At 37.7% G+C, this 14,391-nt stretch overlaps 1 protein-coding gene across 1 annotated transcript in view; it reads left to right on the top strand.

Moving 5' to 3' along the window:
* Positions 1-97: 97 nt before the first annotated feature.
* LOC105467225 (coiled-coil domain containing 192) overlaps positions 98-14,391 on the top strand; it is a 249,325-nt gene continuing 235,031 nt past the window's right edge. The window contains exons 1-2 of the mRNA XM_011716707.2: positions 98-607; positions 5,256-5,307. Of these exons, the coding sequence (XP_011715009.1) occupies positions 489-607; positions 5,256-5,307 (171 nt within the window). The 5' untranslated portion in view covers positions 98-488. The remainder of the gene's footprint in view (positions 608-5,255; positions 5,308-14,391) is intronic.

Raw genomic sequence — 14,391 nt, 5'->3', positions numbered from 1 at the left:
TCAGGCACAATGAATCACTTGTACAATCCTGTGTTAGGAAAGAAGCTTTCATGAGAATATGGCCAGGTGGGGTCTTCTGTCTGTGGCCGGTGGGTCCCAGGGAAAGCAGATCATCACAAAAAGGGGTTGGTTTGTGATGAAATCACTGATTGCCTGTAAACAAATGCATTTCTGGGTGTGCACACCTCTCAGACAGCAGTGTGGCTGTTTCCTTAGCATTGGTTCTGGATGTAAACATGCCTTGGTTTGAGCACAAAACCACTGTTTCTGTTCCACTTTGAATGAGTTTTACAGAAATGATGACTATGTGGTGATTCTTCACCTATTCTCATGCCTGGATCTGATTTGTGAGATGTTTTGAGAGGTTACTGTGGCTTTGTAACCGAGATTTTTTTCTTTGGGAAATTAACTGTCTTTTCCACAGCCATTGTGGTAGCCTAGCAACAAGGGACAGCAGAGCAATAGCAGGGATTCTAAAACTCTAAGGAATGATGCCTGTTGACGTCTGTCCCAGGGATAAGGGATCCCAGTGGGCCTGGCTTGAGATGGGACAATGCTATAGCAAGAAATCTGTGGTCCCAGAGTCTGACAGCCCAGAGAGAAGCAGGTGAGTTCCCAGCTCCTCTCATCCCAAAATAATTAATGGGAATTCCTGGATAAAGTAGCTTTCACTTAGTACTTCAAAGAAAATCTTTCTTTAAAGTCTGGGGAATAACAACAGACAGTTTTTTATCCTTTCCTGGAGAGTGACCCCTTTCTTTGAAAGCTGCCGTCTTCCCAGATCATAGGGCATGGCCTGACACACAGTAGGAGTTCAATAAATATTTGTTGAACAAATAAATTGTCCCTTACTTGGTCTTCTAAAAATCACACACTCACCCACCACAGCCATTTTACTGATGTGGGAAGGGGGAGGGTTTGAAGCCAGCCTTCTTACAGTTGAAATGAAATGTCATCTTCACTACCCTCTTGCCAAGAGATGCACACACAAAAAGCTGGGTCATTCCTCCTCTACAGGTTCCCCACATAAAAATCTAGATCAATGCTGGCTAGAAATATGGAAGTACAGTTCACTTCTCTAATTGATCTGCATTTAATTACTAGAAATTTTGCATGTTGACACATACTCATTTCCCTTTCAAATGTGGAAATATCTTCCATTTACAATTTTCTTTTAAATCTTGAGTGAGAGTTGACCACATCTCTGTAGCAGGAGTTACATCCTATAAGGCAGTATCCTTGTGGGATGTTCACATGCAACCATGGTTCTGGTTTTAAGTTTTCGTTTGTTTTTGAAACAGAGTCTCACTCTGTTGTCCAGGCTGGAGTGCAACGGAGCAATCTTGGCTCGCTGCAACTTCTGCCTCCCGGGTTCAAGCGATTCTCCCACTTCAGCCTCCCGAGTAGCTGGGATTATAGGCATCTGCCATCATACCTGGCTAATTTTTGTATTTTTGTAGAGACAGGGTTTCACCATGTTGGCCAGGCTGGTCTTGAGCTCCTGACCTCAGGTGATCTGCCCACCTTGGCCTCCCAAAGTGCTGGGATGATAGGCATGAGCCACTGTGCCTGGCCTGCTTTGTTAAGTTTTAAAACATGTTTTCCTTATGTGAATGTGCGAGCCTTGTTTTTATTTGCTTTTCACCTTGGGTCTATGGTCTGTGGATGATGTGAGAAACTCACAAATCTAAGATTTTACGTAAAATGTTTATTTGTGCAAAGGATTCCATAAGCCTCAAAAATTAAATAATCTATGGGAGGGAGTAAGGCTTTTTCCATTTATTAAAGCTAATGAAATTTAGCAAACACTCATTTTCTTTTAATTTCCCAGAACAAAGCAGCTGAAGAGATAACGTATCAATATGTAGGCAATTGGAGAGTTGAACATAAAGTTACCAAATGGAGGGAAAATGCCCTGTGATGAACAACTTTCAAATGAATAGCCCAGTATACATTCAGCAGAAAAACCAAGTGAAAAGCAGGACTTTGCTCTCTCTGTAAATTATTGTTAGTGTTTTTTACTCCTGGTGTGTGGAGTTGAGTGTTCTGTGCAGGTAGAAAGCTGGGCTTTTGAGGTAGGAGGCAGGGGAGTGTCACACTATTCTTGTTGATCTGTAGGTGACTTCAGTTCAGCTTCTTCACTTCTAAGCAGGAACAAACCGGTCTCGTGTGTCTTGTTTGCCTTTCCTTCTCCTTTTCCTTCCCCTTTTCTCTTCTCATGCCCTTGAAACAGACCTTCTCCACAGTTTACATAAAATGAATGGAAACTTGCTCCTACTTTGTCTAAGTAAGGGAGAGTTAGGCCCTGGATGTAATTAATCTAAGGAACAAAACAAAATTTTCCCAGGAAATCTTCTCTTATAAAAATTAAGTGCTCAATAGCTGTATTTCCTCACCAATTTTATTAAAATCCTTTATTCACCCAGACTAATTGGTGACTAATTAATCCTCCAATTTGACATAAAAAGCATGAAGTAAAAAGTTGAGAAACCAGATATAAGACATTCATTTAAAGGAGGAAATTTCAATGTTCTTATAACACACTGAGAAAAAAACTATGCAAGGTTGATTATGTCATCTCATTACTCCCTGCCAGTAGAAATTTAAAGAAGTTTTTCCAGGTTTCCAGTAAACCCTGAAGTAAGAAAACAATGCAATAAAAAACAAACTTCATAAACACATTTATTAATTATATGTTGTCTTTATCTCAAAGCTAATAGGCTTTCTAAAGCTTTCTTCCCCCCTTAATTATTGTACAACATGACTTCTCCTGTGTATGTGGGTTACCATGGTTACTCTGAGGCCATGACTCATGACCTTTAAATATAATTGTCAGGCAGCCAAAGCTCTCATTTTTAAATCACCAGTTTTGTTTCAGGCATTATTTTTTAAAAGTAGTCTCAAATTGTACTTTCTGTGATGCATTTGTGGCACATCTGAGTATGCACATAAGGATATTGCACTCACATATTTTGTTTTGTTTGGTTTCACTCAGTGACTGAAAATGACTTTCTTGCCCAGCATAAAAAATACACGAAGCACAGCCTTTGTCCCCTATGAGGGTGTTACTGAGAAATGCAAAACACAGGTAGAGAAATAGTCACATACATCATGAACCATAATAAGGGCTGCAAGAGGTGGATGCCCAAAACCTGCTTGTGCAATATAAAGGCAAGAAATACTTCTGACCGGTAGGGTCAGAGGGCCTTCAGGGAGAGGCAGCACTTGAGTTATGGTGTGAAGACATGTAAGATTTCAACAAGCAGAGAATAGAGTATGAGTGTTCTGGCCGGAGGAAACAACTAAGAAAAGGATAAACACACACTCTGGACTATTAGGCCGTTCAGTTGAGGGAAAACATCCGTTTCGTGAGTTTCACTGATAGAAGATAAAATTTGTTAGAGGGCTCAGTTTATTAAGATCCTTTAAAGCCATTTGTTGGTTTGTCCAGCAACTGTGATGACCAAGAGTTTGCTTTCCATTTCATGATAAAGAGGTGTTGTCAAGTAGAAAGTACCAAAATACTGTTTTTTTTGCTGATCTGGGTGTCATGTGAGAAAAGCAATTACATCTCTTAGAGCCCCAGTGTCTCCTTCCAGTAAGTGAGAACTTAATTAATTTTATTCAGTAGTCACTGATTACTTTATGAACATTTGTAAATGATTTCAAATTTTTTGAAAGTAAGTAAAAGAGAGAAATGTGCACAGACATATGGAAATAAAACTATATATTCATGAGGAAGATAGTGGGATAAGAATAATAAAAGTACCTTGGAATTTAAAAGTAAGGCTTTATTGGCTGGGCGCGGTGGCTCACGCCTGTAATCTCAGCACTTTGGGAGGCCAAGGTGGGCGGATCAGGAGGTCAAGAGATCAAGACCATCCTGGCCAACATGGTAAAACCCTGTCTCTACCAAAAATACAAAAATTAGCTAGGCGTGGTGGTGGGTGCCTGTAGTCTCAGCTACTCGGGAGGCTGAGGCATGAGGAACACTTGAATCCGGGAAGCAGAGACAGTGAGCCAAGATTGTGCCATTGCACTCCAGCCTGAGTGACAGAGCAAGACTCCATCTCAGGGGAAAAAAAAAAAAAACGTAAGGCTTTATTGATTGGCAACAACAGAAAGGAATCTATTAAATCTATGAGATTTATTAGATAATTCATTTATTTATTCAACAAATATTTGTTGACCATCCTATCCTTCAAGAGGCTGAGGGTAGAGTAACAAAAAGAACAGAAAAAATTTCCTATCTTCAAGGAGTTTACATTTTCAGTTGGGAGATGACATAAAAAATATAATAAATAAGCAAACTATATAGCATGTTAGAATGTGATAAGTATCACAGAGAAAAGAGTATGGTGATGAGGTGAGGGGTTAAATTTTAAATAAGATACATATGGTAGGTCCCACTGAAGTGGTGACATTTGAGAAAAGACAAGAAGGAAGGAAGAGTAAGCCAAGTGGATAGACTTAGAGAAAAATATTCCAGGGCCCTGGGATGTACTGGGAACTGAGTGAAGAAAGTATTTCAAAGAGAGAATGAGTCATGTCAAAAGATGTTAAGGTGAGTTGTGAAAAATAATCACTGGGTATAAGAATGCAGAGATCTTTAGTGAATTGGACAAGTGCAGTTTCTGTGGAGTGGTACTAGTAGTGGCACTAGTCTAACTACAGTGGCTTTAGAAAAAAAGAAAGAAAAATAGAAGGGGAGGGATTGGAGACAGTGAGAATACCGTTTTTCTGTAACCTGAAAAGCAAAAGAGGTTAGTATAATCAAGTGGAAACTAAAGCAGTAAGAAGGCTCTAGGCATGATAAATAACAACATGTTTATAAGCTAATGGAAATGATCCAGGAGACAGAGAGAGAGAGAAGAGAGAGAGAGAACAGTGTAGGAGACAAAGAATTCTCCACGTCTGCTGATTCTTATGAGGTTATGCTTTCTTCTCTCCACTTTTTTTTTTTTCAGTTGAAATACCAGATTTTTCAGGTTTTCAGAACAGATTGTACTGTTCAGAGTACTTATTCTCAAGAGAACCTTTAAAGGCTATTTTATCTTCTGCGAGTAAAGTTTACATTCCACTATTTTTATTTCCTTTAGAAATGTCCAGAAATTGACATTTGGAGGAAATACTTTAGAAAATTTACTTTAAATGTTACAGTGTAATGATCTATTCAATGTAGGTGCGGGGGTGTGTGTGCGCACATGAGTGCCTGAAATAAAATTTTGGAATTCTAAACTTTTACTTTATTTCAGCATGACGTCTGGAAGTTTAGAGTCAGATACACAACAAGAAAACAAAGTATCGGTAAGAAATGAAGTTTGCATAAATTCTTTATTTAAAAAATCATTGTAGGTAATGAAACTAACTTCTTTAATTAATATTGACATTTTCTTGATATTGTTTAGTTTTCACATTTTACTAGTAAAGATTTTAGAAATAAAACATAGAAAGTTGTTTTCCAAGTAGAAGATTGAGGTAAAGTGGAGTGGAGTGGTAACTATGGGATGTTACTGGAGCTTTGGAAAAGTTAGGCGTGATGTGGCATGGCCTTTCTTATTTTGACATGTAATAAATGCCACAATGCTCTCTGTGGCCCTACAATACTATAGACATTGTGGGCTATTTTTTGAAGTGTCAGCTTGTGCATGAGGAAATCCTGGAATTCACACATGAATGATACACATTGGGTACAACATACTATTTGGTTTAGCTAGACTTAGGTTTAAATCACAGTCTATTCCAGATATATCTAGTTTTCTTCTCTTTCAAGTCACTCTGACCCTTGAAGACTTCTTCCACCATGAGCTCCATTATGTCTTGGAAAAGCTGGGTCCTTTCTACCTGAGCACCACTGGGTCCCTCCCTAGGCCTCCAGTGAAACTGTGGGTTGCTGAGAGGTGCTGGAGTTGGGTGATGGGTATACAGAAGATTATTATACCAGTTCTCTACTTTCATGTAAGTTTGAGGATTTCTCTTTAAAAAGAAAAGAAATAGCTGTCTCTATTTCCCCAATCTCCTTTGATTCAGGTTGAAGACCCTCTGCACTCTACCAGAGATATTTCTGGAATAATCTTTTCAGCTCTAATATAGAGGCAGTGTAGTATGGAGAAAAATTACAGACTAGGAACCAAAAGACTTGGAATGAGGCCAAAATTTGCCATCTTCAACCTGTGTGATGACAGCCAAGTCATTTAAACTCTCCAAACTTTACTTTTCATCTGTAGAATGAAGATAGTGAGACTTAACTAGTCTACTTCAAATAAGATTTTTGGGATGTGAAAATGGTTAAGTGCCTGAGAGTGTACAGGAGCATGGTTATTTGGAATTGATAGCATTCCACTGGGTTTCCCTGCGGGTCAGGGGACTTTGTTCTTTAATTTCTCTATTTCTTTCTGGATTCAGCAGTTCTGGCCTACCGCTCCCTTGCAATCCCAGCATCACTAGCTGTATTAGTTCATTCTCGCACCACTCTAAAGAAATACCTGAGACTGGGTGATTTATAAAGAAAACGTATTTAATTGGCTCGTGGTTTTGCAGGCTATAAAGGAAGCATAGTGGCTTCTGCTTCTGGGGAGGCCTTAGGAAGCTTCCAATTATGGCAGAAGGCAAAGGGTTAGCGGGGCATCTCACACAGTGGGAGTAGGGGCAAGAGAGAGAGAGAGAGGACCGATGCTACACACTTTTTAGCAACCAAATCTCCTGAAAACTCACCATCATGAGAACAGCACCAAGGCATCAAGGGGATGATACGAAACCATTCACAAGAAACTGCCTCCATGATCAGCTTCCACCAGGCCTCTTCCTCCAACATTGGAAATTATAATTCAACATGAGATTTGAACAGGGACACAGGTCCAAACTTTATCACCAGTTAAGAACAATTGATTCTCTTGTGAGTTAAATATCTAGAATCTCACTTCTGTGCAATTATTTTTGATCATAAAATGTTAACATCTCTCTTCTCAGTGTAGTTCATTTTACCTGGTCCTAAACAAACTGGACATAGCTCTCAAATGTATAATAATTTTCAGAAAGAGAGTTTCTCTTGAATAAATATTAGCCAAAGGCAAATCAAATTAGTTTGGTTTCAATTAAAAATGTATTTTCTAACTCTAGTGATAATTTAATCTTATGTTGCTTTTTTTAAGCAAGAAAACCTGATAATGAAGTTTTGCTTCATTTAATGGAGCTGTTTATGATACTGTTGCCCAAAGAGTGTCCCTCACTGGACCATATGAAAACAGTTTTTCTCTGGTTGGTGGGGACCCTTGAATTGGGTACATGGGACTCTTCAGGTCACCAATCTTTACTTAACTGCCCTGTCTTTTAAGGATGCTAATCAACCAGCACCCTAGAGGTAACCCTCTCGTGGGCAGTATCTACACTGAAAAGGACAAGGTGCCAATTACCTACTACCTTTAGGATTTCTACCCAGGGCTCCAATTAGCTTCCTAGAGTTCCAAATCCATCCTCTTCTAATTTACATTTGGCAAGGTTGGGATCCCTGGGGCTTGAAGGAACTGGTTCTTCTTCAGTTTCTGATTTTTTTTTTTTAATATTTCTAAAGAAATACATTTAGCTGGAGGGAGTTGGGATTAGAGACCTCAAGGTGGTAGTGATATCCATGATTACTGCTGCCTCCCTTCACAACACAGTCTCTTTTAAGTCATGGAACTCACAGAGCACAGAACTCAGCAGAATGAATTCTGCTGTGAACCGTGAGGAACCAAATTGCAGGTGGTGGATCTCAGTTGCCTCTTTTAAATAATTGCTTTTAGTTTTGGTTGAGAAGACGGAGATGAGAAAATCTTCTCAAGTCTTTGAAGATTTCTTGACCACCAAGCAGAACTAACCCCGCGCTCTCTGCCTTTGTGTCTTGGTGGTTCTTTATTTGCCTTTACTGCACCATTCTCTGAATCTACTTTGACTTTTGAACTCTGTTGGTAAATTGTGCATTCCTAGAGAAAGGACTAGGCTCTACTAATCTCTGGGACAAAATTTCAGACATCAAAATGACTCTCAATCTATATCATTTGAAATAAAACAAACAGACTGAGCTCCAGGCATAGTAGCAGGTGGTTGAAATTCCCTGTCCCTCTGAATCTGTAGAGCAGCACATGAGGGTGGTGTCTGGCATCATCATTATTATATTGATAATTTTCTTCCTATTATTATTATTACCAGTTTAGAAATTGAGATTTGGGGAGATTCGGGGAGATTCAAGGAGCTCCGGATGTTAAGTGATCAAAGAATATGTGTTTACTTTGTCACAGGAACCTGATGGGATAATCTAGTAAGACTTTACTTAAATTCACTCTCAGGTGCCAGGTAGTCCCCATTTATCTCAACCCTATCTATACCTTGGGCCTGCTGGAGAATTTGAATGTTGTTTATTGCTTTTGCTGCATTTTAACATCTTCTGACAGAATAGCTAGTGCATATAAATTATCTTATTTGAAACTGTTTAGGAAATAATAATTCTATTGCAAGAAGGGTTGGCCTAAATAGGATCAGGACCGCTCCCTCTGAACTATTTCTGAGAATCTAGATGCATAGAAATGAGCAATGTAAAACATATAATGTCATTGGTTATGTGGAGTGGTACATCTAAAAGACTATGGGTGTGACTTCATTAGCTCTAGAATATATATGAAGTATTTTACTCAGTGTGCAAAACTAGGCTTATTATAAAATCCCATAAGCCCTTTAACTTTCAAGTAGTAATTTAGTGATGACTTTATTAAAGAATCACGATTTTAAGTGCCCAAGATAATGAAAGAACTTTCTGGTTTTTAATTGGTAAGATCAAATCATAGCCCACTATATAAAAAGTCAGTTTTACAAAGTTACCTTAAAGTACCTAAAAGATGTTATATTTGATAAGTTGGAGAAAGCAAGCAGTGTCTTAGTTGTGTCAAATTATATAAATTCTGTTCTTCTTTTAATACTTAGTGTAATATGCTATTAGTTTTGCTGGAAACATACAGTTGGCCATATTTCTGGTATCTATAAATTTTAACATTCTAAGATGACTTTCAAAAGATTCTTTCCTTTGATGAACAAACTTTCAAATTGTTAATGAATCAAGGTTATAAATATGTCATTTGTGTTTTAAATAAGTGATTTAAAGGAGATATGACTCTTTATTGTTAAAATGAGAACAATATAGAATTGTATGTGTATCTATATTTAAATAAACATTTGTTGCTGTTCTGGGAAAAAGGTTAATTTTTTTACCACTCTAATAGGTAAGAAATTACATCTCAAAACTTTTTGTTTTGCGTCTCCTTTCTTTCTCTCTCTTTCAGCTTTACTAAGACATAATTGACACATTTAAAGTATACAAGTTGATGAGTTTTGATACCATGTGAAGCTACCACCACAATCAGGCTCATTATCCTCAAAAGTTACTCATGCGCCTTAGGAATTCCCGCACCTGCCTCTCCCCACCTGCCCACACCCCTCAAGCATTTCCTGGAGATTTTTATAAACGGAGACATACAGAATGGGTACAGAATGTACCCTTTTTTACTGGTTCCTTTCACTTAGAAAAATAATTTTGAAATTTATCTATGTTGTAGTGTATATCGATAACTCATTATTATTGCAGAATAATTTCCCATTGTATTGGAGGTACCAATTTGTCTATCCCTTCTACAGATTGGATATGGTTTGTTTGTCCCCATCAAATCTCATGTTGAACTTTGATCTCCAGTGTTAGAAGGAGTTCTAATGGGAGGTGTTTGGGTCATGGGGGTGGATCCCTCATGCATAGATTAACATCCTCCTCCCTTGGGGGTGAGTTCTCAATAAGCTGATTGTTAAAAGGAGTCTGGCACCTCCCTGCGTTGTCTCCTTGCTTCCTCTGTCACCCTGTGATATCTGCACATTCCTGCTCCTTCCACCATTAGTGGAAGCAGTCTGAGATCCTCCAGAAACCAAGCAGATGCTGACACCATGCTTCTTGTACAGCCTACGGATTCATGAGCCAAATAAACCTCTTTTCTTTTCAAATTACCCAGCCTCAGATATTCTTTTAGAGCAGCACACAACAGACTAAGACAATCCTTTGTCTGTTGACTGACATTTAGATTATTTCCAGGTTTAGGCTCTGAAAAATAAGACTTCTATGAATATTCATGCATGAGTCTTTGTATAGACGTATGCTTTTTTTTCTCTTGGGAAAATACACAAGCGTGGAATGGTAGATTCACATGGTAGGTGTACTTTTAACTTTTAAAAAACCTGCTAAACTGTTTTCCAAAGTCATTGTATCATTTAATATCTCCACCAGCAATGCATGAAAATTTTAGTTCATCTACATTCTTTGCAAGCCTACGAAGGTCAGCCTTTAAAATTTTAGTCATTCTGTGGCTGGGTGCAGTGGCTCACGCCTGTAATCCCAGCACTTTGGGATGCCGAGGTGGGCGGATCACCTGAGGTCGGGAGTTCGAGGCCAGCCTGACCAACATGGAGAAAGGCCATCTCTACTAAAAATACAAAATTAGCTGGGCATGGTAGTGCATGACTGTAATCCCAGGTACTCAGGAGGCTGAGGCAGGAGAATCACTTGAACCCGGGAGACAGAGGTTGCGGTGAGCCGAGATCACACCATTGGACTCCAGCCTGGGCAACAAGAGCAAAACTCCATCTCATATATATTGTGCAAGTATTTTCTCCTGTCTGTACTTGGTTTTGTAATTCTCTTAGTAATGCCTGTAGATGAACAGAAGTTTTTTATTTTGATGATATCTAATTTATCAATTTGTATTTTCATGGACCATGCTTTTGACATCTGATCTAAAAAAATCTTTGCCCGAGGTTACAAAATATTTTTTCTAATTTTTATTCTAGGAATGTTATACTTTTAGAAATTTTTTCCTGTTGTTTTCATCTTTTAAAAAGTAATTGACACATAATAATTGTACATATTTATGGAGTAGAGTATGATGTTTTAATATGCATATGTCATGTGTAGTGATCAAATTAGGATAATTAGCATATCTATTACCTCAGACATTTATCATTTCTTTGCTAAGAACATTAAAAAACCTCTTTTCTAGCTATTTTGAAATATATAAATGTATTATTGTTAACTACAGTTACTCTGCTTTGCAGTGGAACACTAGAACTTATTCCTCCTATCTAGCTATAACTTTGTATTTATCCCCCTATACCACCATCTCCCCGACCTTCCTCAGCCTCTGGTAACCCCTATTTTAATCTCTATTCTATGAAATCAATTTTTTTAGAGTCCACATATAAGTAAGATTATGCTGTATTTGTCTTTCTGGCTTATTTCACTTATCATGATGTCCTCCAGATCCACCTGTGTTACAAATGACACAATTTCAGTTGTTTCTGTGGCTGAATAGTATTCTATTGTGTAAATAATCACATTTTCTTTAGTCATTCATCCATTGATGGACACTTAGTTGGAGTTCATATCTTTGCTATTGTGAATAGTGTTGCAATAAACATGAGTGTGTAGACATCTCTTTGACATACTAATTTCGTTTCCTTTGGATATATACCCAGTAGTGGGGCTATTGGATCATATAGTAGTTTTATTTATTTATTTATAGACAGAATCTCACTCCGTCACCCAGGCTAGAGTGCAGTGGTGTAGTCTTGGCTCACTGCAACCTCTGCCTCCCAGATTCAAGTGATTCTCCTGCCTTAACCTCCTGAGTACCTGGGACTACAGGCACATGCCACCATGCCTTGATAATTTTTGGACTTTTTTTAAGTAGAGATAGGGTTTCATTTCCTGACCTCAAGTGATCCATCTGCCTTGGCTTCCCAAAGTGCTGGGAATACAAGCGTGAGCCACTGTGCCTGGCCAGTAGTTCTATTTTTAATTTTTGAGGCACCTCCCTACTCTTTTCCGCAGTGGTTGTACTAATTTACATTCCCACCAACAATATATAAGAATCTCCCATTCTCCACACTCTCACTGGCATTCATTATTTTTTGTCTTTTCAATAATATCCATTCTAACTAGGGCGAGATTATATCTCATTGTGGTTTTGATTTTCATTTTCCCAATTAGTGAAGTTGAGCATTTAAAAAATATACGTGTTAGCAATTTGTCTTTTGAGAAATGTCTGTTTAGGTCTTTTGCTCATTTGTAATCAGATTATTAGGTTTTTTTTTTTTTTTTTTTTTTTTTTTTTTTTTTTTTTTTTTTTTTTGCTATGGAGTTGTTCAGGATCCTTACATGTTCTGGTTATTAACCCCTTGTCAGAGGCATACTTTGTGAATATTTTCTCCCATTCTGTAGGTTGTTTCTTCACTATGTTGATTGCTTCCTTTGCAATACAGAAGCTTTTCAAATTGATGTAATCCCATTTGTCTAATTTTGCTTTTGTTACACGTGTTTTTGAGGTCTTATTCAAAAAATGCTCACCCATACAAATCTCACAAAGTGTTTATCCGATATTTTATTTTAGTGGTTTCATAGTTACAGGTTTACATTTAAGTCTTTAATCCATTTTTAGTTGATTTCTGTAAGTTGGAAGAGATAAGAGACTCGTTTCATTTTTCTGCATGTGGATGTCCAGTTTTTCCAGCACCATTTATTGAAGAGACAGTCCTTTCCTCAGTGTGTATTATTGGCAACTTTGCTGAAGCTCAGTTGGCTGTAAATGTGTGGATTTCTGTATTTTATGCCAGTAGCATGCTCTTTGTTTATCATTGCTTTGCAGTATATTTGGAAGTAAGGTAGTGTGCCTCTAGCTTGGTTCTATTTGATCAAGATTGCTTTGGCTATTTGGGGTTTTTTTGTGGTTCCATACAAATTTCAGGATTGTTTTATCTATTTCTGCGAAGAATACCATTGGTATTTTGATAGGGATTGCATTTAATCTGTAAATTTCTTTGAATAGTGAAGACATTTTAACAATATTAATATATGTGCATGAACATGAGAAATCTTTCCATTTATTTGTGTCCCCATTTCTTTCATCAATGTTTGGTAGTTTTTATTGTAAAGATCTGTTTTTGTGTGAAGTCTTTGAAGTTTCCTATACAAAAGACCATATCATCTGTAAACAGGCATACTGTGATTTCCTCCTTAACAGTTTGAAGGCCCTGTATTTCTTTCTACTGCCTAATTGCTCTGGCTAGGGCTTCCAGTACTATGTTGAATAAAATTGGTAAAAGTGGACATCCTTGTCTTGTGATTTTAGTGAAAATGTTTTCAACTTTTCTCCATTCAGCATGATATTAGATATGACTTATCATATATGGTCTTTATTGTGCTGAGGCACATTCCTTCTATACCAAATTTGTTGAGAGTTTTTATCATGAAGGGATGTTGCATTTCATCAAATGCTTTCCTTTTTTTTTTCATCTGTTGAAATGATCATATGTTTTTGGCCTTCGTTCTGTTGATGTAATGAGTAATGTTTATTGATTTGTGAATGTTGAACTCTCCTTGTATCCCTGGTATGAATCCCACTTAATCATAATGAATAGTCTTTTTGATGTGCTGTTGGATTGGATTTGCTAGCATTTTTGTTGAGGATTTTTGCCTTTATGTTCATCAGGAATGCTGGCCTGTAGTTTTCTTGTTTGTTGTGTCCTTGCCTGGTTTTGTATCAGGGTAATGCTCACTTCATAGACTGAGTTAGGAAGAATTTTCTTCACTTCAATTGTTTGAAATAGTTTAAGAAGAATTTATATTAGTTCTTCTTTAAATGTTTGGTAGATTTCAGCAGTGAAGCTGACAGGTCCTGAGATTTTCTTTGATGGGAGATTTTTATTACTGATTCAATCTTGTTATTTGTTATTGGTCAGTCCATGTTTACTATTTCTTCATGCTTTATTCTTGTTAGGTTGTATGTGCCCAGGAAGTTTCTCTTTTTATATTTAGGTCTATAATCCATTTTGAATTAACTTTTGGCTGCTGATGACTCACAGCTAAGTCTCTAGAAATTTCCCTCAGCTGAGGGAGCTGCAATTTACCAGAATTACCTGCCCCACCTCCTTCTTCATAGGATTAACCTTCATTCAATGACTTCCGGTGCAGGGCCATAAGATGTGACCTCCTTGCTTTGATTGGGAACAGTTTTGAAGGGCTAGCCTAGCTCCATATCTCCCCTTGGAATTGGCTGAAGCCTCTGCTGTATTTTTCCTTCTCTCCTTCTTTCATAGGGGCTATCTGCAATAAGCCTTCTGCAGCCAAATCTCTCTTTCAGACTCTGTTTCCTGGAACCCTAACCTCATACAATCACAAAGATCAGAATAAATCATAACCTAATGAATGAGGGTGTGTGAATAGAAATTGATAAGAAATATTAAACAGCTATAGTATTATCACTGAAGGCAAGACAAAAAAAAAAAAAGAATAGAAACTGTCATTGTAACTGACAGCCCTTTAGAGAA

Source organism: Macaca nemestrina, chromosome 6 (genome assembly GCF_043159975.1).
Source record: "Macaca nemestrina isolate mMacNem1 chromosome 6, mMacNem.hap1, whole genome shotgun sequence".
In the NCBI taxonomy this organism is placed as follows: Eukaryota; Metazoa; Chordata; class Mammalia; order Primates; family Cercopithecidae; genus Macaca; species Macaca nemestrina.
This window is presented reverse-complemented; position numbering and strand designations above follow the sequence as displayed.